This window comes from Dendropsophus ebraccatus, chromosome 6 (genome assembly GCF_027789765.1).
Source record: "Dendropsophus ebraccatus isolate aDenEbr1 chromosome 6, aDenEbr1.pat, whole genome shotgun sequence".
In the NCBI taxonomy this organism is placed as follows: domain Eukaryota; kingdom Metazoa; phylum Chordata; class Amphibia; order Anura; family Hylidae; genus Dendropsophus; species Dendropsophus ebraccatus.
This window is the reverse complement of record NC_091459.1, coordinates 84,491,820-84,515,371: the sequence shown is the minus strand read 5'-3', so window position 1 is coordinate 84,515,371 and position 23,552 is coordinate 84,491,820. Positions and strand designations below refer to the sequence as shown.

The window sequence follows — 23,552 nt, the reverse complement described above, 5'->3', positions numbered from 1 at the left end:
AGATGAGACATTTTCTTTTATTTGCTCCCAGTTCAGTCACTTCTTTTTTTGCTATTACTTTATTCAGGTAAAAGGTAAAGACGGTGTTGGTGCTGTTATGGATTCAATGGAATTGGAACGACAGAGAGGAATTACCATTCAGTCTGCTGCAACTTACACCATGTGGAAAAACACAAACATCAACATCATTGACACACCAGGTACAGTATTATAGCTAAATGGAGCACTGTGTGAATTATCACATGAACCTGTGTCGCAGTACTATACACCACACCATTAGGCTGAGGGCCCTATTCCACTGGACTATTATCGTTTGCATAATCGTTAACGATTAACGATCTCAGACGACCGCTATTGCAAAAGACCTGAAAACGTTCACTCATTTCCATGGAACGATAATCGTTACTTATGATCGTATTTGCGATAGTTTTTTCTTCGCTATTTATTCGCTATTGCGTTCGTATCTATTGCGAACAACCAGACGATGTCTTATTCAATGTGAACAATTTGCAAATGTTTTGCGAACGAGCAACGATAAAAATAGGTCCAGGTCTTATAAAGCGATCAACAATTTCTCGTTCGGTCGTTAATCGTTAACTGCATTTCAACCAAACGATTTAACGATAATCTGAACGATAATCCTCCGGTGGAATAGGGCCCTGAGTCAAGGAGTCGTCTTTACATTTCTCTCTCCATCCTGCCTGATGAATGGACAGGGCTCCTTGACTTAAGGCCTTATTACACAGAGCAGTAGTCTGTCCCATCAGGCTGATTTGGCAGATTATTGCTTTGTGTAATAAAGACAACAATCAGCTGAAAAAATTATCATCAGCTGGTCATTGTCTTTCAGCATGTTTAAAAATCATCAGCCACCTATGTGTAATAGCGATGCCTGTACCGGCTGCTGAGGAATTTGTAAAATAATAAACTTTATACATACCTGACCACACTCCCCGTCGTTCTTCTAGCTTCTGTCCCACCTCCCCACAGCCGCCATTGGAACTTCTGAGTTAGTCACTGTTACAGCGGCGGGCTGCAGGGAGTGGGGAGAAGCTAGAAGAACCCCGGGTATTGTGGACATGACTGTGTTGATGATCGAGACATGTAATAGGGCTTACTAAGGGTATGTTTCCACTACGGAATATGTGCCGTAATTTCAAGCGGAGGCTGTGCGACGGACTCTGCTTGAAGTTCTGCCTGTCCCATTGACTCCATGAAATTCTGAAGCACAATCCGCTGTCCGCTCAAGGAATTGATCTTTGGGTAGATGATGGATTGAGAATATCATTAAAGCGGTTGTACAGCGAAAATCTTTTTCTTTCAAATCCTCTGGTGTCAGAAAGTTATACAGATTTGTAATTTACTTCTATTAAAAAAAAAAATCTCAAGTCTTCCCATACTTATTAGCTGTTATATGTCCTGCAGGAAATGTTGTTTTATTTTCAGTCTGACACGGTGCTCTCTGCTGACATCTCTGGCCAAAACAGGAACTGCCCAGAGCAGGAGAGGTTTTCTATGGGGATTCATAGAAAACCGAGACAGGGTTTGTGTCTCGGCCAGAGATGTCAGCAGAGAGCACTGTCAGACTGAAAATAAAACATTTCCTGCAGGACATACAGCAGCTAATAAGTATGGAAAGACTTAAGATTTTTTAATAGAAGTAAATAACAAATCTATATAACTTTCTGATATCAGTTGATTTAAAAGAAAAAGCCTTTTGCTGGATAACCCCTTTAAGTCTATAGGGCAGGCAGAACTTCAAGCAGAGTCCACCGCATAGCCTCTGCTTGAAATTCCAGCTTTAAATTTGTCATTGTTCCATATTTGGGTACATGTAGTTTTATTTTATTTATTTTTTTTTTTGTGGCTCCTCTGTTGCAGGGGTTACTCGACAGGCAGTGTAACTTAGTGACTCCTGGCCACATGTCCAGCCCCAGCCTTAGGCTAGGACTTTATGGCAACGTTGCACTCAATGTTAGTGAGTGATGTCACACTGCAAAGTGACGTCACGGTCACAAAAAATTTAATCTTGATGGATTTTTGGTCACAAGTTGCACATGCTTTGCTTCCCTAGACATCTGTTGTGGTATGTGGTCATCCAGCCCGTTTTTGTTAACTTTTTATAAAACTATTATTCTATTATGCTCCATCTGCAGGACATGTGGACTTTACAATTGAAGTGGAAAGAGCTCTGAGAGTGTTGGATGGCGCTATACTGGTTGTGTGCGCTGTTGGTGGAGTTCAGTGTCAGACCATGACTGTGAACAGGCAGATGAAGCGATATAATGTTCCTTTCTTAACATTCATCAACAAGTGTGACAGACTGGGGTCTAATCCGGACAGGGCAGTGCAGCAGCTGAGGTGAACACCAGCTAGAATGTATACAGTATGTATACGATAGCTCAGTATGTAGTCATCCTACCAAGTAACTGTGTGTTGTTGTTTTTTTTTTTTTTTTTTTTGTAATAGGTCGAAATTGAATCACAATGCATCATTTATCCAACTTCCAATTGGACTTGAGGGCAACTTCAGAGGAATCATAGATCTTGTGGATGAACGTGCTATTTATTTTGATGGGCAATTTGGGTATGTAAATCTGTATTATGGGGGGATTGATCTGAACATTTTCCATTCTGCTGCTGTTTAACAATGTTCTGCATTGTATTTTAGGCAGCAGATACGCTATGACGATATTCCAGCTGAGTTCAGAGCAGAGACAGCAGACAGACGCCAAGAGCTGATAGAACATGTGGCAAATTCAGATGATATTTTAGGAGAGATGTTCCTGGAGGAGAAGATCCCTACTGTTACTGATCTGAAGGTGAACTGCCTAACTCCATGCATGTTTTGTGCATATACTCTATTCCTGGTTCTTAGCTTATGTTAACAAACCCTGTCTTCTATAGCTGGCTATCCGCAGAGCTACTCTGAAGAGGATGTTTACCCCTGTATTGGTAGGGAGTGCCCTGAAGAACAAGGGTGTCCAGCCCCTTCTAGATGCTGTGCTAGACTATCTTCCAGACCCATCAGAGGTTTCCAACTATGCAATTATGAATCAAGAGTAAGTTTTAAGTTCTTTTTGAGACACAAAACTGTAATGTTAAATACCATCCCATCTTTAAACAACATCTTACAGAGCAGGTAGAGCTGAGCAGGTTGATTTTCTAAATCCTTTCCTTTAAGGCTGTGTTCACAATACGTATATTTTAGTCAGTATATGTATATTTCAGTCAGTATATTTCAGTCAGTATTGCAACCAAAACCAGGAGTGGATTGAAAACACAGAAAGGATCTGTTCACACAATGGTGAAATTGAGTGGATGGCCGCCATTTAATGGCAAATATTTGCTGTTATTTTAAAACAACGGCTGTTATATTGAAATAATGGCCGTTATTTACTGTTATATGGCCGCCATCCACTCAATTTCAACATTGTGTGAACAGATCCTTTCTGTGTTTTTAATCCACTCCTGGTTTTGGTTGCAATACTGACTGAAATATACTGACTGAAATATACGTAGTGTGAACCCAGCCAATAACTGTATAACATCTTTATTGTTCTCTTAAGGTCTCCTATGTTTTCAGTGCTTCATTGGGCAGTACATTGTCATCCTGTCCGAGATGGATGCTGACATGTTGTCGCATTCAGTTCATTACATCTCTTGAACATATTCACTGTATGTTTGTGTTGACTGATCTTTGCTTCTCATGTAATATGCTGTAGATTATTCACATGTATATCCGCTGCCAACAGTTTGCAGAGAATTCATCCCTACTGTATATACACTTTTAAAGGGAATCTGTCAGCTGTAATTTATGTTCCAAACTGCTGACTTTGTTAAATAGCTGTTAGGTCAAGAAGACACATGGTACATTTCATATACCAATCTGTGCTTCCAGAGTGTAGAAAAATGCCTTTATTCTTCAGTTCAGTGGCTCTGCCGAAACCTTGATCTGCTGCAAGCTGTAACTCTTCCTTAGGCTACGTTCACACAGAGCAAAAGGGGCGGATTACGCAAGGAAATATTTCCGCCTGAAATCAACTGACGCTGAATTCGGAGCAGAATGTAAGCAGAATCCCTGCGTATTCCGCTAGGAAAGTGTTCAGCTCGTAATCAGCTCTTGACAAATTTAGCGTGGAATACTCGAGGAATCCGCACTGAATCCGCATGCATTCAGCGCTGAAATTCAGCGAGTATTTGGCGAGTAAACTAGACTATACCAGAATATATACTAGAATCCTCCCCCCCCCCCCTTTTTTCCCCATTTCCGCACTGATTCAGCGCGTAATTTCCGCTTGTATTCCGCGCTGAATACGCGCGTATTCAGCACTGAAACAGAAAATCAGAGCCCCATTGGTTTGTATAGGCTTCCGCTAGCGGAAGAATGAACATGTTCATTCTTCTGGCGGAAAGCGGATTAGTTCAGTGCGGAAATTCCACTGTGAACTGCAGAGCAGAATTTCCATTTAACACAATGGAAATGAGCTCTGCACCTATTTTAACGGCTGAAATTACAGCGCTGATTCAGCGCAGAAATTCAGCTGCTTTTGCTCTGTGTGAACGAGCCCTTAGTGTTACACGTTTGTCAGATTCTGTGCATGAGCTTTACGGGATAGGTTATATGAAATGCATGTTTTCATGCTTATGCACCATGTTGTAATTCACATATTACCCGGTTAACTAGGTAATAATAGTTGTCTGGATTCCATGCAGTATGTTTTTTAGTCCTAATAATCAGTCCTTAAATATGCCTTTTTTTTTTTTTTTTTTTTTTTTTTTAGTAATTCTGAAGAACCTACCAAGATTTTGATGAGTTCAGCAAGAGATGATTCTCATCCATTTGTTGGACTTGCTTTTAAACTGGAAGTAGGTGTCAAATTGAAGCACAAATTCTGCAATGATTGTGATCTACCCAAGTTATTATTACTGTGGTAAAGCCATGAGATACGGTAGTTTATAGATGACTGATACAGCAACTAATAAGTCTTGTCTACAAAAAGTGTAGTCGTTGTATAAAGTTCTACTTTGTGTATCTGTCCCTTACAGATTCCAAGCTATCTGCATTCTGCATGTTGTCAGTGAATAGAAGCATTTGTTAACTCTTTTGAGGCTGAAAACCTTTCCAATCCTTTTTCTTTACAAAGCATTAGTATAGGGTTTATGGGGACCAGGCCTAATAACGTATTGTTTCTCTTGCTTGCCACCCCCCCCCCCCCCCACACACAAAATATTTGATTCCTGTAAATGCCTTACCTGTATTCCTGATGTCTGCTGCAGGCTGGTCGTTTTGGTCAGCTAACGTATATCCGAGGGTACCAGGGAATGCTGAAGAAAAGTGACTACATCTACAATACCAGGACTGGCAAGAGAGTGCGTGTACAGAGGCTGGTTCGCCTCCATGCAGATTCAATGGAGGTAAAATTCTGTTTTGCAAATTTGCTAGTCGGTACAGTAATTTTTCTTTTTCCAAACACAGTGGTTTAGTGTGCTCTTTTTAGGCATTTTATTACTCAATAGTCTATTAAAATTAAATTTAAAATTGAATATGTTCAAAACTGTTCCCTTTCATTGTACCAGCAATCTTCTGTACTACTTCACATGTCACCCCATTATTAGTATAGTTCTCATACTTCTCAACAATAGAAATCTAATTCAGCTTATGTCATGCTTTCATCTTATATTTCTTCACCAGGATGTGGAAGTTGTTTATGCAGGAGACATTTGTGCCTTGTTCGGTATTGACTGTGCCAGTGGAGACACCTTTGCCAGCAAATCCAGTGAGAATCTCTCAATGGTAAGTGGCAATTTCCTATCATGGATAGAAATACACAATGGAAATAAAACTATGCCATACTGCAGTTTTATTTAAAGAAGCACTTTTATAAAAACATTTTTATTGGCCCTCCCCCTGCCAAAGGCTGGCATGTGTACTCATCTGTGATGAACGCTTTGCTGCAGTGGCATTCTGGTGCTACAATGGAGTTTAAATTACTCTGGTGCCCACTTGACCTCTTTTTCAGCTGTCTCGCCTCTTCAGTGCATCTCTCTGACAGCACTCTCAAAGAGATGCTTCGAAGACACTGATTTCAATTTTTCAACCGATCGGATGAAGCTTAGTATATTTTGTAGATTCAAGTTTACTTTGCATCTAGAGATCTGGGGCCCAAAGTTACCAATGCTGATATACTTAAAAGGGGTATTCCCATCTCTACTAATATGGCTAAACTTGTAGGACTCATCAAGTTAAATATTCTGTCTCTCTTTCTTGTCTCTTTCCCTCCTATTGTTTACAACTCATTGTCTAGGTCACTGTTCCCCAGCTCCAGTCCTTAAGGCCCACGAATAGGTCTTGTTTTGTGGATATCCCACGCAAAGGATTCCTGTGGCAATACGTGATGCACTGACTAGTTATATCACCTGTGACATGCATAGGGAATGCTCAAAACATCACCTGTTTTGGGCCTTGAGGACTAGTTTATTGACCACTACTCTGCTCTAAAAGCAGTGGTTTAGCTGGTGTGTGTATATATAGCTCTAGTACAAATTTTTATATACTGTATCTACACTACATTATACTCACAAGAAAACAACAGTTGCACTCCAAATGTATGTGAAAAAACTTGTGAAAATTGATTGACTCATCGAATAAGCAGCAAGCAATGTTTGAGATCCAACAATAGGGTCCTTTTTCAAGCCTGAGCCATTGACGGACCTGAAACTGTTGTTTTCTTGTGGATCGTGAAAATACACCGCTTGGACCTCAGGTGTGACGATTTGCTCCCAGCTTCACAAAATCTCCTGAGTGCTGCAAGACTTTTTTTTTTTTTTTGTATACTTCTACATTATAGCTATATATACAGGAAAAGAGCAGCATATCAAGAGAAGGAGGCAAGTTTGCCAAATAAATGTAAAATATTGAACTAGATGAGTCCCTTCAAATTTAACTATATTAGTTGAGATGAGATTTAAACAGGACAGTCTAAGTATGTGCCAGATTTACCACAGTTGCTCATGCTGTCTAACTTTTTATATAAACTAGAGAATGCAGGAAAATGTTAATGTATTGGGTTTAGGATCATCCATGCAAACACCTGCACTTCCAGATAACGGTTTGTGCCCTATAATAAAATCCATATACATACTGGCCACTGAATTTACCTGGGTCCCGTGGTGCTCTTTTCCTTTGATACACCTGAAAAGAGTGCTGTATTGCATGCACAACAACTGTAGAGGCAGCAGGGGCAACACAGGCCTCTACATGTTTATACAAACACCAGTGTTGTAATGACTTGGGTCATGAAAGCCGAGGATCTTCTCCCTACTGTCATGGTATGGGGGTGTGCGGTTTAGGATCCATGGCACAGGTTCCTGCTCACAATGAGGATTTTAACTCCTTGAGCACAGTCTTGGTTTGCTTGTGTGCTTTCAAGCCGTATATTTAAAGGGGTTATCCAGTGAAAATCTGGTTGTTGTTTTTTTTTTTTTTTCCAATCAATTGGTTTCAGAAAGTTATATAGATTTGTAATTTGCCTCGAGTTTTCCCATTCTTATTAGCTGCTGTATGTTCTGCAGGAAATATTTTCTTTTCAGTCTGACACAGTGCTCTCTGCTGCCACCTCTGTCCGTGTCAGACTGAAAAGAATACACCACTTCATGCAGGGCATACAGCAGCTCATAAGTATTGGACGACTGGAGATTTGTAAATCTAAGTTAATTACAAATCTATAAACATTTCTGTAACCAGTTGATTTGAAAAAGAAAGATTTTAGCTGGAAAACCCCTTTTAATGACAAAATACAGTATATTGGTATTAAGGAAAGCCTTTGTCTGTAAGTTTAACAGCTGTGTTTGTTGATTGTTTGTGATCACAGGAGTCCATCCATGTGCCGGACCCAGTCATCTCTGTAGCAATAAAGCCCGATAACAAGGTAGGATGCTTCGAATGTCACAAGACTCTATGGATCTGATTTAGAAATTCTAACATAATATAAACTGCAAAATGTTCTTCTACTTTTAAAGTATTTATAGTATGTTATTACTTTTGGTGTATGTGGTGGTACCATGTCTTGGCTGACCTAGCGGTCACTGTCCTTCTGCATGTTACCATCCATTATTAATGGATAATACAGTACTGTTACATATACATATAAGAAAGTAATATTGCTCTTACATTAGTCTTAGCTACCTTTGATACATTTTTACCTTGGTATCATGTTCTTGGGGCCATTAGTGTTCAATAGTCTCTAGAGCAACCAATAGCTGGGGAGCTGCATGAAAGGATTTTGAGAACACCATTGTCCTCTCATTTTTTGTTTCCTCTAAACTTTTCCATTTCAGCATAGATCTGTCCTTCACTCCATATATTTAATCACGTGCATTAGTCGTCTTACCTCTTGTTTATTATGTAATGTCCGATTATGTCTGTACATGTGCCTCCTTTTTTTTTAAAAGATTTTATTTAAGTTTTGCATATAGAAAACATACAGAAACAAAAACAGAAACGGGCACAGACTGCCCAGTATATTTTGCGGGAGTGTACGCCAACAGGGAACCAAAAGAATATATATGGTCATAATATTGGATAACCCAACCCAGAGGGCAGCAGTAGGTACGTAGCATCCCAAAAAACAAAAAAAGAAAAAAAAAAAAAAAAAAAAAAATTAAAGCATACAGATCGCACATACACTCGATCACACACTCACAAAACAAAGACACACCACCCACACACACAGCGGCACCCTCCTCCCCCCTCCATCATGGACCATTGATGAATTTAATCGTCTACCGTGACATCAAGCATGAGCCAGTGAATCCAGATTTTTTTGAACTTCCTAGGGCATTTACGGTGCTCGTATAGGGCCTCATATAGGGGGACATACTTGTTAACCAGCTGTTTCCACCGGGACAAGGGGGGAACATCAGGACACTTCCACTCCATCGCTATAGTTTTCTTAGCACAGAATAGAAGGAAACGTATGAACACCCTGTAATATTTGTTTTGCGTGATCTCATTGATAATTCCTAGTAAGCAAACCTCAGGAGTGCAGACTAGCGGAAAGTCAAAGTGGTCGGACAGGAATTGCAGAACCGATCGCCAAAAGGCCTGAATTTTAGGGCATGACCACACTGCATGCACAAAGGTACCAACCTCAGCCTGGCATTTAAAACAAGAATCAGAGACAGATGCCCCCATCTTCCTGAGCCTCTCCGGGGTATAGTACGTTCTCATCAGGAAGCGAAACTGGATCAATCGGTCACGGGCACTAACTACCGTAGGATAATAGGTGCTCATCACCTCCTTCCACTGCTGATCACTCAGAGAAGGGACATCCACCACCCACCTCTCATAGGCCCTCTGGAATGGGGAGGTATTATCCCGACACAACAGTAGGTAGCTATGTGTAAGGGTTTTGTCTAGATCTGGTGAGCCCAGCAGCTCCTCGGCCGGGGTGAACTCCAGGGGGACCATGAGGCTACCAAACTGAGTCTGGACAGCGTGTCGTAGTTGAAGATAATGAAAAAAAGCTGTGCGAGGTACCCCATATAGTTCACACACGGCAGAGAAGGAGCGGAAAACACCGTCTGAGGAGAAAAGATGAGTCAGGTAACGAACCCCGTGTTTACCCCATAGGGAAGCTCCCGGAAGGCCAATGAGTTCTGGCAGGTGAGGATTCAGCCACAAAGGCGTGCGAGGGGAAAAAGACGCAGAGGATACCCTCTTCTGCACCATCGACCACACCCTTTGCACCGTGGCCAGAGGAGGACGCCAAGACGCCGAAGGGGCATACCTGTACAAGGTATTGGTTAAGCCCTCATAGGATCCTACTATTGCCCCAGCCAGTGCCACCGCCGCGTTACTGAGGTCCAGGTCCAGCCACCAATTTGCATAGACCAATTGGGAGGCCAGAAAGTAGAGATACATGTTGGGAGCCGCTAGACCCCCCTGATGCCTGGGCGCTAGGAGGTGCGCATAACCTATTCTAGGAGACCTGCCCTGCCAGTAGAAGAATCTCAGAATCTTATCTAGATCCGCAAAGAACTTTTTAGGGGGGAAAACCGGGGAGGCATGAAACAGGTAAAGGAACTTAGGTAAGAAGATCATTTTAAAGATGTTGATTCTACCCAGTAATGACAGCGGAAGCGATCCCCATTTCTGCAGGCGGAGAGCGGTTGCTGTCAGGAGAGGAGTTAAGTTTAGGGGCAGATAACTATCTAAAGAGGCCGTGACCTCCACACCTAGGTAACGGAACTGACGGGCCACCAATAGACTGTCCGGGAGGCCAACAGGCAGGGGGAGGGAAAGCGCCAGGGGCATCAACACCGATTTGGGCCAGTTCACGACTAGACCGGATATACGGCTAAAGTCTTGTATGGAGGACATTAGGGCAAGGAGGGAGGGGCCCACATCCGCCAGGTACACCAGGGCATCATCTGCATAAAGCGACACCTTTTCAACTATCGATCCCCTCTGGAGACCACAGATGGAGGGCGAGGCACGAATGGCCGCCGCCAGCGGCTCAATGGCAATGGCAAAGAGCAGTGGCGATAGCGGGCATCCCTGCCGGGTCCCCCGCCCCAGGGAGAAAGAAGTGGAGACATCCATATTGGTGCGTATCCTAGCCGTGGGTTCAGTATACAATAATCGGACCCAGGCCCGGAACCTCGGACCAAACCGCATTCTGCCAAGAAGAGACCACAGATAAGGCCACTCGACCGAGTCGAATGCCTTGTGTATGTCCAGGCTAAGGACATACCCAGGAATTACATCTGATGCACTGGCAGCGATGTTCATAAATAAGCGGGATATATTAACATCGGTGGCTCTTCCCGGCATGAACCCGGTCTGGTCAGGATGGATCACTGAATGTGCTACAGCGTTCAGTCGCATCGCAAGCACCTTAGCTAGGATTTTGACATCTACTGTGAGAAGCGAAATAGGCCTGTATGAGGATGGGGATAGCGGGTCTTTGTCTGGTTTTAGGAGCAGAATGATCAGGGCCTCACGAAGGGAGCTCGGAAGACGGCCTACCTCCAGGGAGTCATTATACATATTAAGGAGATGTGGGGCCACCGTCCCGGCGTTATTTTTGTACCAATCTATGACTATACCGTCCGTACCCGGTGTTTTCCCCAAGGGCATAGATTTAATTGCCTCCGTTATCTCCTCGACAGTAAGGGGGGCATCGAGAGTTTCCGCCTGCGAGGAAGTCAGGCACGCTAAGGGGATTTGATCTAGAAAGGCAGCTCTGGCCGAGGAGTCGTCCGGGCAATGGGGAGAGTATAGGTCACAATAAAAGGCCCTGTAAACCAAGTTAATTAGTGCGGGGTCAGCCACCAAATCCCCACAGTCATTAAGGACACAGGGGATGGACGCCACCGGGCGTTCCGCTCTCGCCAGGTATGCCAAGAGCCTACCATTTTTGTCACCAAACTCAAACATGGCTGCCTCTGTAGCAAAAAGTTTTTTCCTGGTGCTTTCTTTTTGCAGGATCAGGAGGTCTCTCTGGGCCCTAGCCCATTCCCTCCTTTTGTCCTCTGCCCCAGTAGCGGCCACCACCGGCTCTAGAGTGGCTATGAGGGAGGTTAAAGAGGCCTCCTGTGCTCGATATATAGATTTTTGGGTGGTAACCCCAGTAACGTATGCCCCTCTAATGGTTGCCTTATAAGCGTCCCATTGAATTAACGGGTCCGGGAAATCGGAATTATGCTCCCAATAAGTGGAATGAGCTACCGACATAGCCTCCTGAACCGCCTCTGAGGTCAACCACCCGGGTTGCATACGCCACAGTCTGGAAGTGGAAGGGGCAGAAAGTTTAAGAGAGACTAATAGAGCCGAGTGGTCTGAGATTCCCCTACTGGTATAGGACACCTCCCCTAAGCGGGGTAGTAAGTCAGGTGAGGCAAAGGCCAGGTCAATCCTAGAAAAGGTGCCATGTACTTGCGAGAAGTACGAGTATGTAACCGTCTGAGGGAACCTCCAACGCCAAACCTCCTTTAAATGTAGGGCAGCGCTCCAGGCATTGAGATGGGATGAGGCCGGGTCCACCCCACTTGTCCGGTCCACACTGGGGTCAGGGACTGCATTAAAGTCGCCAACAACCATGACAGGATCTGCAGGGAAAGAAGCCAGGTGAGAAGATACACCATCCAGGAGCGACCCAGAGAAGGGCGGGGGAACATATAGCGCCACCAGAGTAAATGACAGAGACACACATGAGCAGTGGAGAATCACATATCGACCAAACTGATCACAAACCACCCGGGAGACAGACAGGGGCAGGGCCTTAGAGATTAGCACCGAGACACCCCTAGAGGATGTAGTATACGTGGCATGGTACCCCTTGGCAATCCAAGCTCTCTTCAAGGCTAATGTTTTCTGTCCGACCACATGAGTCTCCTGTAAGCAAATAATATTAGGGGAATGCTGTTTCACAAAGTTTAGTACCAGGGCTCGTTTAAACTTAGAGTTGAGGCCCCGAACGTTCCAGCTAAGAATTTTAAGGGACGTCATCATATTTGCCAAAAAAGGGTAGCACCGACTGAGGGGGGAAGCAGTACCGCCATGCACACCACCAGACATTCCACACATACAACTGGACAGACAGAGGACAAACACCAACTGAGAAACCAGCGAAGAACAGAAACATCCTAGTCAACCTGACTGGGTACCCAACTCCCTGTCTAACACTATACAACTAGCAGTGCAGACCTTAGACCCTAACTAAAGCAACACGCGGAGCTGGCTACCGCCTAAGCCGAGCTAATTTGCTAACACCCCCAACTGGTCCACCTCCCCCCACTCCCCCTGACCAAACCAGCTCCCCTCCCTCCCCCCCCCCCCCAAAAAAAAGGGGGTTTGAACATCTAAAACTATAACCTTTAGCTAGAGACCAAGCATTTATGCAATAGGTACAGGTAGTCCCGGGTAATCAGGGCAGGGGACCGACAAGAACAACCCAGGCCCGAGTCCTCAGTCCGCAGGACGAGCATGTGGAGCCGCCTCCACCCACTCCAGGGCTGTAGACGGGGACGTGAAGAACTTCGTGGTGTCACCATCCACCACTCTGAGGCGAGCAGGATACATCATAGAGTACTGGTAACCTTTGGCTCGAAGTCTGGTACGGACCTCCGTGAATTGTGTGCGTTGTTTCCGTATTTCTACGGAGAAATCCGGGTAGAAGGATACTCTATGATTATCCACAAGAACTTCACCTTTAAGTAGGACCGCTCGTAAGATTGCATCACGATCCCGGAAATGGAGCAGTTTGATCAGGAAAGGTCTAGGGGGAGCTCCCGGCTGCGGGGGCCTGGCGGGGATGCGGTGAGCACGCTCGATCGTGAAGAATTCAGAGAAAGTCTCAGCAGGTAAATTTTGACGCAGCCACTGTTCAGTGAAAGCCACAGGATCCGTACCCTCCGTTTTCTCCGGAAGCCCCACAATACGCACATTGTTCCTACGCAGCCTGTTCTCAAAGTCATCAGCACGGGCCATGACAACCTTCACCTGCTTTTGCAGATCCACAATTTGTGCAGGAATGGGACGGACAGTATCCTCAACCTCCGAGATCCTCCTTTCCGCCTCAGAGGTTCTCTCTCTAATCTTTTGGGTTTCATGTCTGAGGATAACGAAATCTTGGCGAAGCTCATCCACCTTGGAGACTAGCATTGATTGACAAGTGTTTATCGCAGCCAGGATTTCTGAGAATTTCCCGTCAATTGCTGTGGTCGAGTATTGGGAACGCTCCGGGGAGTGCAATCTGGGTGGGCTGGGGGAGCCCTCAAAGCAGGACTCACGGCTTTCAGGAGAAACATCTCTGCGGTAGTCCCCAGACCTGGAGAATCGTTCAAGTTGTTTGGCAGCCTGAGTCTGTGTCTGAGCAGCGCGCGGGCTGCGTGACCCCGAGGCCCCATCCATTTCCTCAGGCCCAGAGTCCGCGTCAGATGGAGGACGGGAGGGAATCACCTGGGACGCCTTCCCCTTTTTGTTTTTAGCGGGGTTGTTGCCCCCCCTGGAGCCTCCCATATTTTCTCACCGGGGATGAACACTGCTGGTGCACAACGTGAGGGCAGCTGACAACGGAGAAGTATACACAGCACAGCGATTCGTTCAGAGGCAGGAAGGAAAACGTGGCCAAAGTTCCAATATGGGTTCCTCACCACCCAGTAACCAGGAATTTCCACCTAGGAAGAGGCAGGCCGGGGTACACAGTTCAGGCCCAGGCATTCACACTCCCCAGCACCGCAGTTAAAAGTTCTCCCTTGCTGAAGAGTGCAGGCCCAGGCAACCACAGCAGGTGCAGGTAGACAGGGGGATCAGACACACACCGGAGGAGACCTGCAGAAAGCCTCAGCCCCGAGCGATCCGGCAACTGTAGGGTGATTGGAGGAGAGCTGTCACGTGGCCAAGATGGCGCCCGCAGCTACAGAGGACGGCAGAGAAGCCCGGCAGAGAAGCCCGCCCGTCCGTGGCGCCGGAACACACCAGCCGGCCCCAGAGGCAGCAGGGCCGTGAGGAACGTCTGCCCGTGACCGTCCGGCTCCACCACGGTAAGGGAATTCACCCGGTCCAGTCAGTGATGGCAGGCCGGAGGGCGCGCGGACTGCGCGGCGTACAGGAGGGGAGGGGGGTAGAGTCACTTACTCCCTCGCTGCTGTCCGGCGGGACTTTCGGGGTTCGCCCCGCACCCAGGGGTCACCAGGAGAGGCTTGAAGGGGAGCCACCACAGCCGGCCCGTCAGCGGTGGAACGCCCGAGCGGCCCCCACACATCCGCCACGCCGAGGCTCCGGGATCCGACCTAGGCCTCAGGCACTGGGGGGCTCCAAACCGGAGGCAGTCACTTTCTGAGACTGACAAAAGGGTCTCGGGGGTCTCCTAGCCCTTAGGGGGTCCAGCGGGGTCGGGAGGGAAGCCGTGCAGGATAGGTAATCAGGATAATTAGCCAAGGGATGCAGGAGCTCCTGTGAGGTGCGTCTACCTCAGCCGGCCATCAAACCACGCCCCCGTACATGTGCCTCCTGTATAGTAAAGTGTTGGTGCTATTTATTATTACTTCCCTCTTATAGCTACATTCATTTCTGTATATTTATTTTTTTTTTTTTCCCCCTGCCAGAATGATCTGGACAAGTTTTCTAAGGGTATCAATCGATTTACCCGAGAAGACCCAACTTTCAGAGTCCATTATGATACAGAGAGCAAAGAGACCATTGTGTCGGGGATGGGAGAACTGCACTTAGAGATTTATGCTCAGGTAATATCAGTAAATATGGAAAGTCAGTAGTGTCTGTCTCACTTCACTGTACGTTATGGGAGTGATAAACATATTTATTTGTAAAATCTCTCATCATTTTCATTCAGAGACTGGAAAGGGAATATGAATGTCCTTGTACTATTGGGAAACCTAAAGTTGCCTTCAGGGAAACGGTTGCGAAATCTGTTCCGTGAGTATTATTTGGAGTTTTTGATGCCTTCTAAGCTCCCATCAGCTGCTGGGTTGATCAGGGTTGATTTTTGGCAGACGTTGATGATTCTTGACTCTTGTTCCTCCTGAGGGGTCCCATAATATGTCTACTGACCATGGCAAAATTTCCTGCAGTTCAGAGCGACATAAGTACATTACATTGTGCCAATCACTATAAAAAAATCCAATATGTCATATCCTCATATCCGAGTTTTTAATAGATAGGGGGACTAGGTGCCAAGATGAACGGGAAGCAGAGCTTAGCTCAGAGAGTGTACAAGCAGTGTGGGGAGTTATCTAAAGCAGTGCTTCTCAATTCCAGTCCACAGGCCTCACCAACAGGTCATGTTTTGAGGATTTCCTTAGTATTTCACAGGTGATATAATTACACTCAGTACATCAGGTATTATCACAGGTGTTATTTGTATGGGATATCCTCAAAACATCACCTGTTGGTGAGGCTTTAGGACTGGAATTGAGATGGAAATGTTAGATGCACATTGCTAGGATACGCCATCACTTTATAGTTAATTGGGTCCTACCTTTTGTACCCCTGTCAGTTGTGTGTACCCCAATCCTTACTATTCTGCACAGCAGTCCCTGCCCATCCTGTTGTGCAGGGAGCTAATCTACAGCTCTATTCCTATGAATGGGGCTGGCTGAAATTTCCTGTACCACAAAATAGCACGGAGCATCACTGTGCGGAAAACCCCGACTCATTATAAGGTTATAATGTATCCTGTGGAGTCAGATGTCCCCTCTAACATATGCTGGTTGCAAAAATGGGCATTTAGCTAAGCCCGTATATGTATTTGCCCTCTAGTTTTAATTAAATCTGCATGTTTGAGGTTTAGCACTGAAAAGTATTCCGTGACATGCTGCATATAAATCTCATTAGGAAAACATATTGGAGCATTACTGGTGTGGGAATCCTTCAGCTGAGACTCGCTTACATCTATAATGACCCTGTCATGCCCTGTGACTCAATCTAATGTCGACGCCGTATACGCAGCGTATTTACTGCTGCGATACGCAACAAATACGCAACAGATATGCAGCAGATACGTAGCAGATTAGATCTAAATAACTGAACACCGCATCAAATCTGCTGCAGATCTGCTGCTGCATATACGGTGTGTGTGTTTGTAGCCTAAGAGAGAATTCATATTATGTATTATATTGAAGAGCTACTGTCTGCACTTACCTGAGAAACCATATCATGGATAAGCATTTGGCAATTGAATTCCAGGGCAGCATCTTCCCTTATCTGAAAGTATGAATTACTGTGTTAGAGCATTTATGCCGTAACCTATATTAAAGGAATAATCCAGGATTAAAAAACCATAGCTGCTCTCTTCTAAACACCACACCTGCCGTCAGGTTGTGTATGGTATTATTCATGTCAGTAGAACCAGGCTCTAGTATCACACAAGAGTGGTGCTGTTCTGGAAAGAAAGCAACTATGATTTTCTTATCCCGGAAATCCCCTTTAATAGTTTATATTCTCTTCTGTCCCTTTCTGTTTATTGGTCAGCAGTAAGAGCATGCAATAAGGGTCATTATATGACATCATTTTTAATATGCTTTGCTGTAATGTATCTTTATCATCGTTTCTCTGAGAGATAGAATTCCAGTATAGGTTTACTCCCTTGTTGCCACAGACTCCAACCATTGACTATAAAAGCGGCACTATCAGCAGGTTCTTCCCAGAGAACCTGCTGATATGCCGCAGTAGCTGTGTATGTCAGTATTAGATAGCCGTTACTTTAACCCCTGTATGCCCCCGCATTGTTTGTAAAATCACTAAATGCTCTTATGCAAATTACTAGCATAAGAGCATTGCTCCAGGCCAGAGAGCATCGCCCCGCCATGCCCAGCCCGGCCCCTCCCGTCCCACCCACTATGTATATTCATAACTGCATAGTGGGCTGTGTACACTGCCGCAGCGCAGGGAAGTTGTCCCGTTGGAGACGGGCTGCTTCCTGTGCATTTGTGAACCCCCCTGGGCCGCCGCCGATCCTCCCGGAGGTCCCTCAGGAAGTATAAGACAGACTTTATACTTACGTTTTGAGGTACCTCCGGGAGGATCGGCGGCGGCCTGGTGGATTCACAAATGCACGGGAAGCAGCCTGTCTCCGACGGGGCAGCTTCCCTGCGCTGCGGCAGTGTATACAGCCCACTATGCAGTTATGAATATACATAGTGGACGGGAGGGGGCGGGCTGAGCATGGCGTGGGGATGCTCTCTGGCCTGGAGCAATGCTCTTATGCTAGTAATTTGCATAAGAGCATTTAGTGATTTTACAAACAATGCGGGGGAGGAGAGGGGTTAAAGTAACGGCTATCTAATACTGACATACACAGCTACTGTGGCATATCAGCAAGTTTTTCTGGGAAGAACCTGCTGATAGTGCCGCTTTAAGGTTTTCTTGACACCAGATGTCACCACACTGCTGATCTGCACCAAGGAACATACATTATATGCGAAAATCGGCCATTGAAAAGGCCAGTGGTCAGCCAATGAGCCACTGAGCAAATTCTTGTTGATCCACTTGTTGAATCTTTTTTTTGCGGCCATAAAAATTATCTTTATAGGCCATCTCCCTGTCTAAACGGGGGCGGTGCGGCAGATAACAATGCATTCAAATAATTAATTAAGCCTTACAAAGACTTGGCACTTGTTTGCTGCTAATCAAAAGGGTCATTATTTCTGGCCAAGTAGACTAAACCTGTTATATGATTTTCAAGCATCTTAAAATAGATGTGCCATGCATGTGCAAACTGTCTGCATTCCCTGTGCTACCTTTCCTCTGATTTTACTGGAGGGTAGCTGGATGAAGACCATTTAGACAAAATAAAAATTCAGTCATTTCATTACAGCTTGCAGCAAGTTAGGAAAATGTCATTCTGATCAAAAGATTTGACATGTCTCCATGACACATCCAAAGTTTTTATTTTAAAGTGACAGGTATACTTTTAAGCAACAAGTAAAATGTAAAAAAAAAATGGTTGTAGAATCGTGCTTTTGAGCTTTGACTCAATTCACTCAGCCATGTGTAAACAGTGCCTGTATAGCTATATGTACTAATACAGACAAATTCATAACAGAGTTCTTATGTGTTCAGCTTGTTTTCCTCTGCTGCAAAGATGCAGAGGCCAAAGCTGCCTTTTAGTGATGCCCAGGGTTCTGTGCAGGTGTCACCTAAGCTAGCGATTGTTCGTGCAGCCTGAACCCCTCAATTTGTTGCTGCCACTCACTTCCCCCAGCTATCTATGATGACAAAAATTACTGACAGTAAGGGTACAAACACACACACCGTATACGCAGCAGATCTGCAGCAGATTTGATGCTGTATTGAGTTATTTAGATCTAACCTGCTGCGTATTTGCTGTGTATCGCAGCAGTAAATACGCTGCGTATACGGTGTGTGGGTGTTTGTACCCTAATGCTTTAAAATTTTAAGCACTTGCAGAGTTTCCTTTTTAACATCACGAAAATGAAGTGTGGTATGTGAGTTTAACTTACCACCTGTTCAAAGCTCTTAATGATGGTCATCAAGAAATGAGTTTGTTCTGTGGAGTTCTGCCACTTGACATAACCACAAGCCGCCTGTGCCAGGTGCAGTATGGGTTCTATATCTGGTTCAATGTTGCCAAATTTATCTACAATATCAGATAGGAATGATACATTAGAGGACGATTTTTGCTGTTATTGTACTCTCTATTAGATGCACAAGTTACCTGGAACTTCGCCTCCAACTAGCGGTTCAGAGCGACTCTTCATTTTGTTGTAAAATTCAGTGTCTTTATCAGCGGTGTAGTTCTCTGGCTCTCTCTCCAGTTTGTACGTCACATTAGGGGCAGACTGCTGATTGTTAGTATAGTAGAGGACCTCAGCAGTACACTTTATGGGTTCTTGCTGAAGAGAAAATAAACCATTATTGAGGACATATTCATCTTTTCCACTAAAGTTTAGTTTTATTCAGGCTTTACCTAGCAGCCCTAGGACAATTTTAATAAAACTTATAAAACACTATTCACACTTCCATTTGGTGATTATATCAGTTTTCAAAGAGGCTTTCCTTTGCTCCTGATCTGCTGGAAATTGTAATGCCTCCTCACTCTCCTCCCATCACTGCTCTCTGCTTGGGAGTCAGCTTATAGTGAGGTGGGAAGGGAGGGAGCTAGGAGGTGTTACAGCTTCCAGCAGATCAGGAGCCTAGGAAAGCCTCTTTGACACTTTGCACACGGTGAATAAAAGCATTTTTCTACATTCTGGTATATATATTTCTATATCCTGACTTAACCGCTGTCTAACAGTGTCAGCAGTTTGGAACGTGAATTGCAGATGACAGATTCACTTTAGGGTATGTCCACACTATGGAATTATCACGGATAACTTGCCGCAGATTCCGTCGCTCACCCCCCTGTGCTCCTGGCTGAAGTTCCGCCGGTCCCATAGGCTCTATTCTATGGTCAGGCGGATTCCGCTGTCTGCCCAAAGAATGAACCTGTTCATTCTTTGGATGGATGGCGGAATCTGCCTGACCACAGAATGGAGTCTGTGGGACAGGCAAAGAGTGAATCAGGAGCGCTCACTGGGACGAACTGTGGAATTCACGGCAAGTTATCCATGTGATTCCGTAGTGTGGACATATCCTTAAGAGTATGTTCATGTGTAGCTAATCAGCTCTGGACCTTTGAAACATTAAATCTGTAGTGGATTAAGCCACCCAAATATATGTGACTCCTTTATTTATCGACCAAATAATGATGTACTAAGATTAGGCCATATCCTGGTCAAAAGCCGGCGCGCGCGCTCTGGAGAGAGGTCCGGCGTCCATAGAGAATGAATGGAGCCGTGCACGCGCTGCAGAGATGAGTCTGGCTCCATTCATTCTCTATGGACACTGGACCTCTCCCCACAGTGCACGCGCCGGCTTCTGACCGGGATATCTCCGACAGCGGGATCGGCTCCGACAGCGGGACTCTGCGGGATGAGGTACGTATAAGGGGATCTAACTGGGGTCGGGAGCCTTTCACCCCGGCACGGGGGGTGACAGGTCCTCTTTAAGGTCCTATTACCCAAATCGATTATCTGCCAACTCTCTTACAGTGCGGGTGTTGCCGTGTAATATGGCCCTTTTTTTTTTTTTGGGAACTCCCCTTTAAAGGGAGTCTGTACTTCACATTCCAAACTGCTAACAATGTTAGATAGCTGTTAGGTCAGGGAGACACATGGTGCCTTTTATATATGCATCTGTGGTTCCAGAGCATAGAAAAATGCTTTTATTCTGTTGTACAAAAAAATCAGGCTTCTGAAGTGCAGCAAGCTGTAACACCTCCTTACTCCCCCTCCCTTACCTCAACCTGCTTGGGTGTCAGTCAAACAGGGAGGGGGGATAGAGGAAACATTACCGCTCATAAATATTCAGGAACTTGGGAAAGCCTCTTCGACTCTAAGTACCAGAGAATTAAAACATTTTTCTATTTTTATAAGAACATGGCTTATAATAATTTTTTATTATTATTATTATTATTATTTATTTATAAAGCACCTTTAACCCATAGCTGCACCAGGATGTTACTGAACGTCCTCGTGCCGCTATGGGAGTTCAGAGGGGGGTGGCGCGGCGACCCCCCTTCTGAACTGCCACGATCCCGGGTGCCGCATGTAGCCCGGGATCGCGGCTATTAGCGGGCACGGTCCGATCGCCGTGCCCGCTAATTAAGTACTTAGAAGCAGCTGTCAAAGTTGACAGCTGCTTCTAAATACTTGCTCATCTCCATCCCTGGTGGTCTAGTGGGGCAATCCCCGCATCCATCCCGGGCCGGGGTCTGCGCCGTAATGGCGCTGATCCCGGCTCGGCATTCTATTGCTTTTGGCTGCAGCGGCCAAAAGCAATAGAACACCGATCTCATGGATTCATGCAGTATAACTATACTGCATGGATCTCTATGAGAGATCAGAGTGCACATACTAGAAGTCCCCCAGGGGGGGCTTCTAGTATATGTGTTAAGTAAAAGAAAAATGTATTTTTAATAACACAAAATCCCCTCCACTAATAAAAGTCTGAATCACCCCCCTTTCCCTATTTTATAAATATAAATAAATAAACAAACATGTTTGCTATCGCCGCGTGCGTAATCGCCCGAACTATTAATTATCACATTCCTGATCTCACACGGTAATCCCAAAGTGCAAAATTGCGCATTTTTGGTCACATCAAATCCAGAATAATTGTAATAAAAAGCGATCAAAAAGTTGTATATGCGCAATCAAGGTACTGATAGAAAGATCACATCATGGCGCAAAAAATGACACCTCACACAGCCCCATAGACCAAAGGATAAAAGCGCTATAAGCCTGGGAATGGAGCGATTTTAAGGAACATATATATTTTTTTAAAAGGTTTTAATTTTTTACAAGCCATCAAATCAAACAAAAGTTTTACATGTTACATATCGTTGTAATCGTAACAACTTAAAGAACATATATAACAAGTCAGTTTTACCCTAGGGCGAACGGAGTAAAAACAACCCCCCCCAGTTTGGAGCATAAAGTGCAGCTGACAGATTCCCTGTAGAATATTAATGAGGCACAGATAATTGTATTTCTGCTGGCTGCACACTTGTTAGACTGGTGAAACTAGACAGTGCACAATCAATAATCATAGCATACATATAAAGGCAGTACAATATATAATGGATGCCATAATAACCTTAGAGAACCAAGCACTCACCTTATTTAGGGCATCTTGTATGGGAAATTCCAGTCGATACTTATTTCCTACTCCTTCAATGCTCTGTTCAAAAATTAATATAGAATTTTTATTATAAATCTGTATTTCGTATTAAGTATATTTACAAATGTTACATTGTAATAAGATGCATTGTAATAAAAAGAAAAAACTTTGAAAACACAAATAGGAGTATGTAGCTGATAGGTCTGGGGCCATGCTGTTAGTCTTACCTCCTTGCTGGCACTTGTCACCTGCTGCAGCTGAAAAAGTCGTTTTGGCCCCCCCAGCTTGTAGTTAATGTAGTTCTCGGCCACAGCTGCTGCCCTGGAGGCCGGGTAGTAGGAAGGATTAAAACTTTCCATGTCTTGCCTAGGTCAGCAATAGGACACCATGCACCACAGTGCAGTCTCAGTGCTGGTTGCTCTTCCTTGTAATAAGAGATTGCAAAACCCACATACAGCAGTTGTAAAGGTGGCTGCAATGAGGAAGCTCCCGGCCTGACATCACAGGAAGGGAGGGACAGGGAGGGCTGGGCTGCTCTCTACAAAGAGCTGAACTCTGGACAACTCCACTCCGCAGTCTTCTAAATCTCAGGATGTTCTGTGTTTACTGTGTTCTGCAATATATATTCTTCTGCATATACAGAACAGGAATGTTTTTCTTTTCTAATTCAGACAATAGTTCAGTAATTTTGGAAATACATGGCATTACTTATCTTGCAATGATCCTGAGAGTTCTCCTGAAATCTCACAAAGCAAATCAGCAGAACTAGTTCCATGAAGAAACTAAACAAGGGAGAAGTGCAGTCTACATATAAGGCACGCTACATAGTAATCTGGTGTAGGAGAAATGAACTATCCTATGATAAATTTCTGGGTGCTCGGCTAACCTCTAAGGCTAGCATCACATTCGAGAAGGGCTATATTATGGGATATGAGAAGAAAGTGCTGATGCATATTGCTGCAGGCCTGTTTACTTTAATAGACTAAACATTGTCTGCTAATGATTTATGTGTTGTCTTTTTCTATACATATAATGTCATCTTGCAGAGCTGAAAAGCACAGTAGACTGTACTTATGAGCCCTGCAAAAAAAAAAAAAAGATACATTCTGAAAGTGAATGGGCCTGCCACAATTATGCCATAGTATACATCAGCATATCTTACTGCCAGTATGCCAATATATGCTGCACAGTTACAGCCCCTTTCTAGTGTGATTCTAGTGCCAGTGTTTTCAAAGATGACTTATACAGAAGGCGAATCACCAGAGCAAGGTTTGTCCAGCCACTTGTCAGATGTGTTTTGTAGATCTAGATCTTTTATAATAGGTAATGCGTCACTGCTGTGGCAT

General features: G+C 44.7%; 2 protein-coding genes across 2 annotated transcripts in view; one reads left to right on the top strand and one right to left on the bottom strand.

Annotated features, from left to right (window-relative positions):
* The window catches only part of GFM1 (G elongation factor mitochondrial 1), a 44,717-nt gene that overhangs the window by 12,102 nt on the left and 9,063 nt on the right, over window positions 1–23,552 (top strand). Inside the window, exons 3-13 of the mRNA XM_069975277.1 lie at window positions 68–200; window positions 2,157–2,361; window positions 2,470–2,586; window positions 2,671–2,821; window positions 2,907–3,061; window positions 4,784–4,868; window positions 5,280–5,417; window positions 5,695–5,796; window positions 7,874–7,930; window positions 15,114–15,251; window positions 15,359–15,441. Coding sequence (XP_069831378.1) covers window positions 68–200; window positions 2,157–2,361; window positions 2,470–2,586; window positions 2,671–2,821; window positions 2,907–3,061; window positions 4,784–4,868; window positions 5,280–5,417; window positions 5,695–5,796; window positions 7,874–7,930; window positions 15,114–15,251; window positions 15,359–15,441 — 1,364 coding nt within the window. The remainder of the gene's footprint in view (window positions 1–67; window positions 201–2,156; window positions 2,362–2,469; window positions 2,587–2,670; window positions 2,822–2,906; window positions 3,062–4,783; window positions 4,869–5,279; window positions 5,418–5,694; window positions 5,797–7,873; window positions 7,931–15,113; window positions 15,252–15,358; window positions 15,442–23,552) is intronic.
* On the bottom strand, window positions 15,305–22,681 carry LOC138795755 (latexin-like). The gene is made up of 6 exons (XM_069975278.1): window positions 22,434–22,681; window positions 22,204–22,266; window positions 19,202–19,379; window positions 18,987–19,123; window positions 16,666–16,728; window positions 15,305–15,590 (listed from the first exon to the last, which is right to left on the bottom strand). Exons 1-6 carry the CDS (start codon window positions 22,563–22,565, stop codon window positions 15,483–15,485), a joined length of 681 nt encoding a protein of 226 aa, XP_069831379.1. The 5' UTR covers window positions 22,566–22,681; the 3' UTR covers window positions 15,305–15,482.

Bases quoted from the DNA above. Each gene is read 5' to 3' on its own strand.
- LOC138795755 (XM_069975278.1), bottom strand. From the start codon at position 22,565: ATGGAAAGTTTTAATCCTTCCTACTACCCGGCCTCCAGGGCAGCAGCT. The intron at 22,267-22,433 runs GTAAGACTAACA...ATTTTTGAACAG, and splicing joins TGACAAGTGCCAGCAAGGAG to AGCATTGAAGGAGTAGGAAA. The intron at 19,124-19,201 runs GTAACTTGTGCA...CTGATATTGTAG, and splicing joins AGTTGGAGGCGAAGTTCCAG to ATAAATTTGGCAACATTGAA.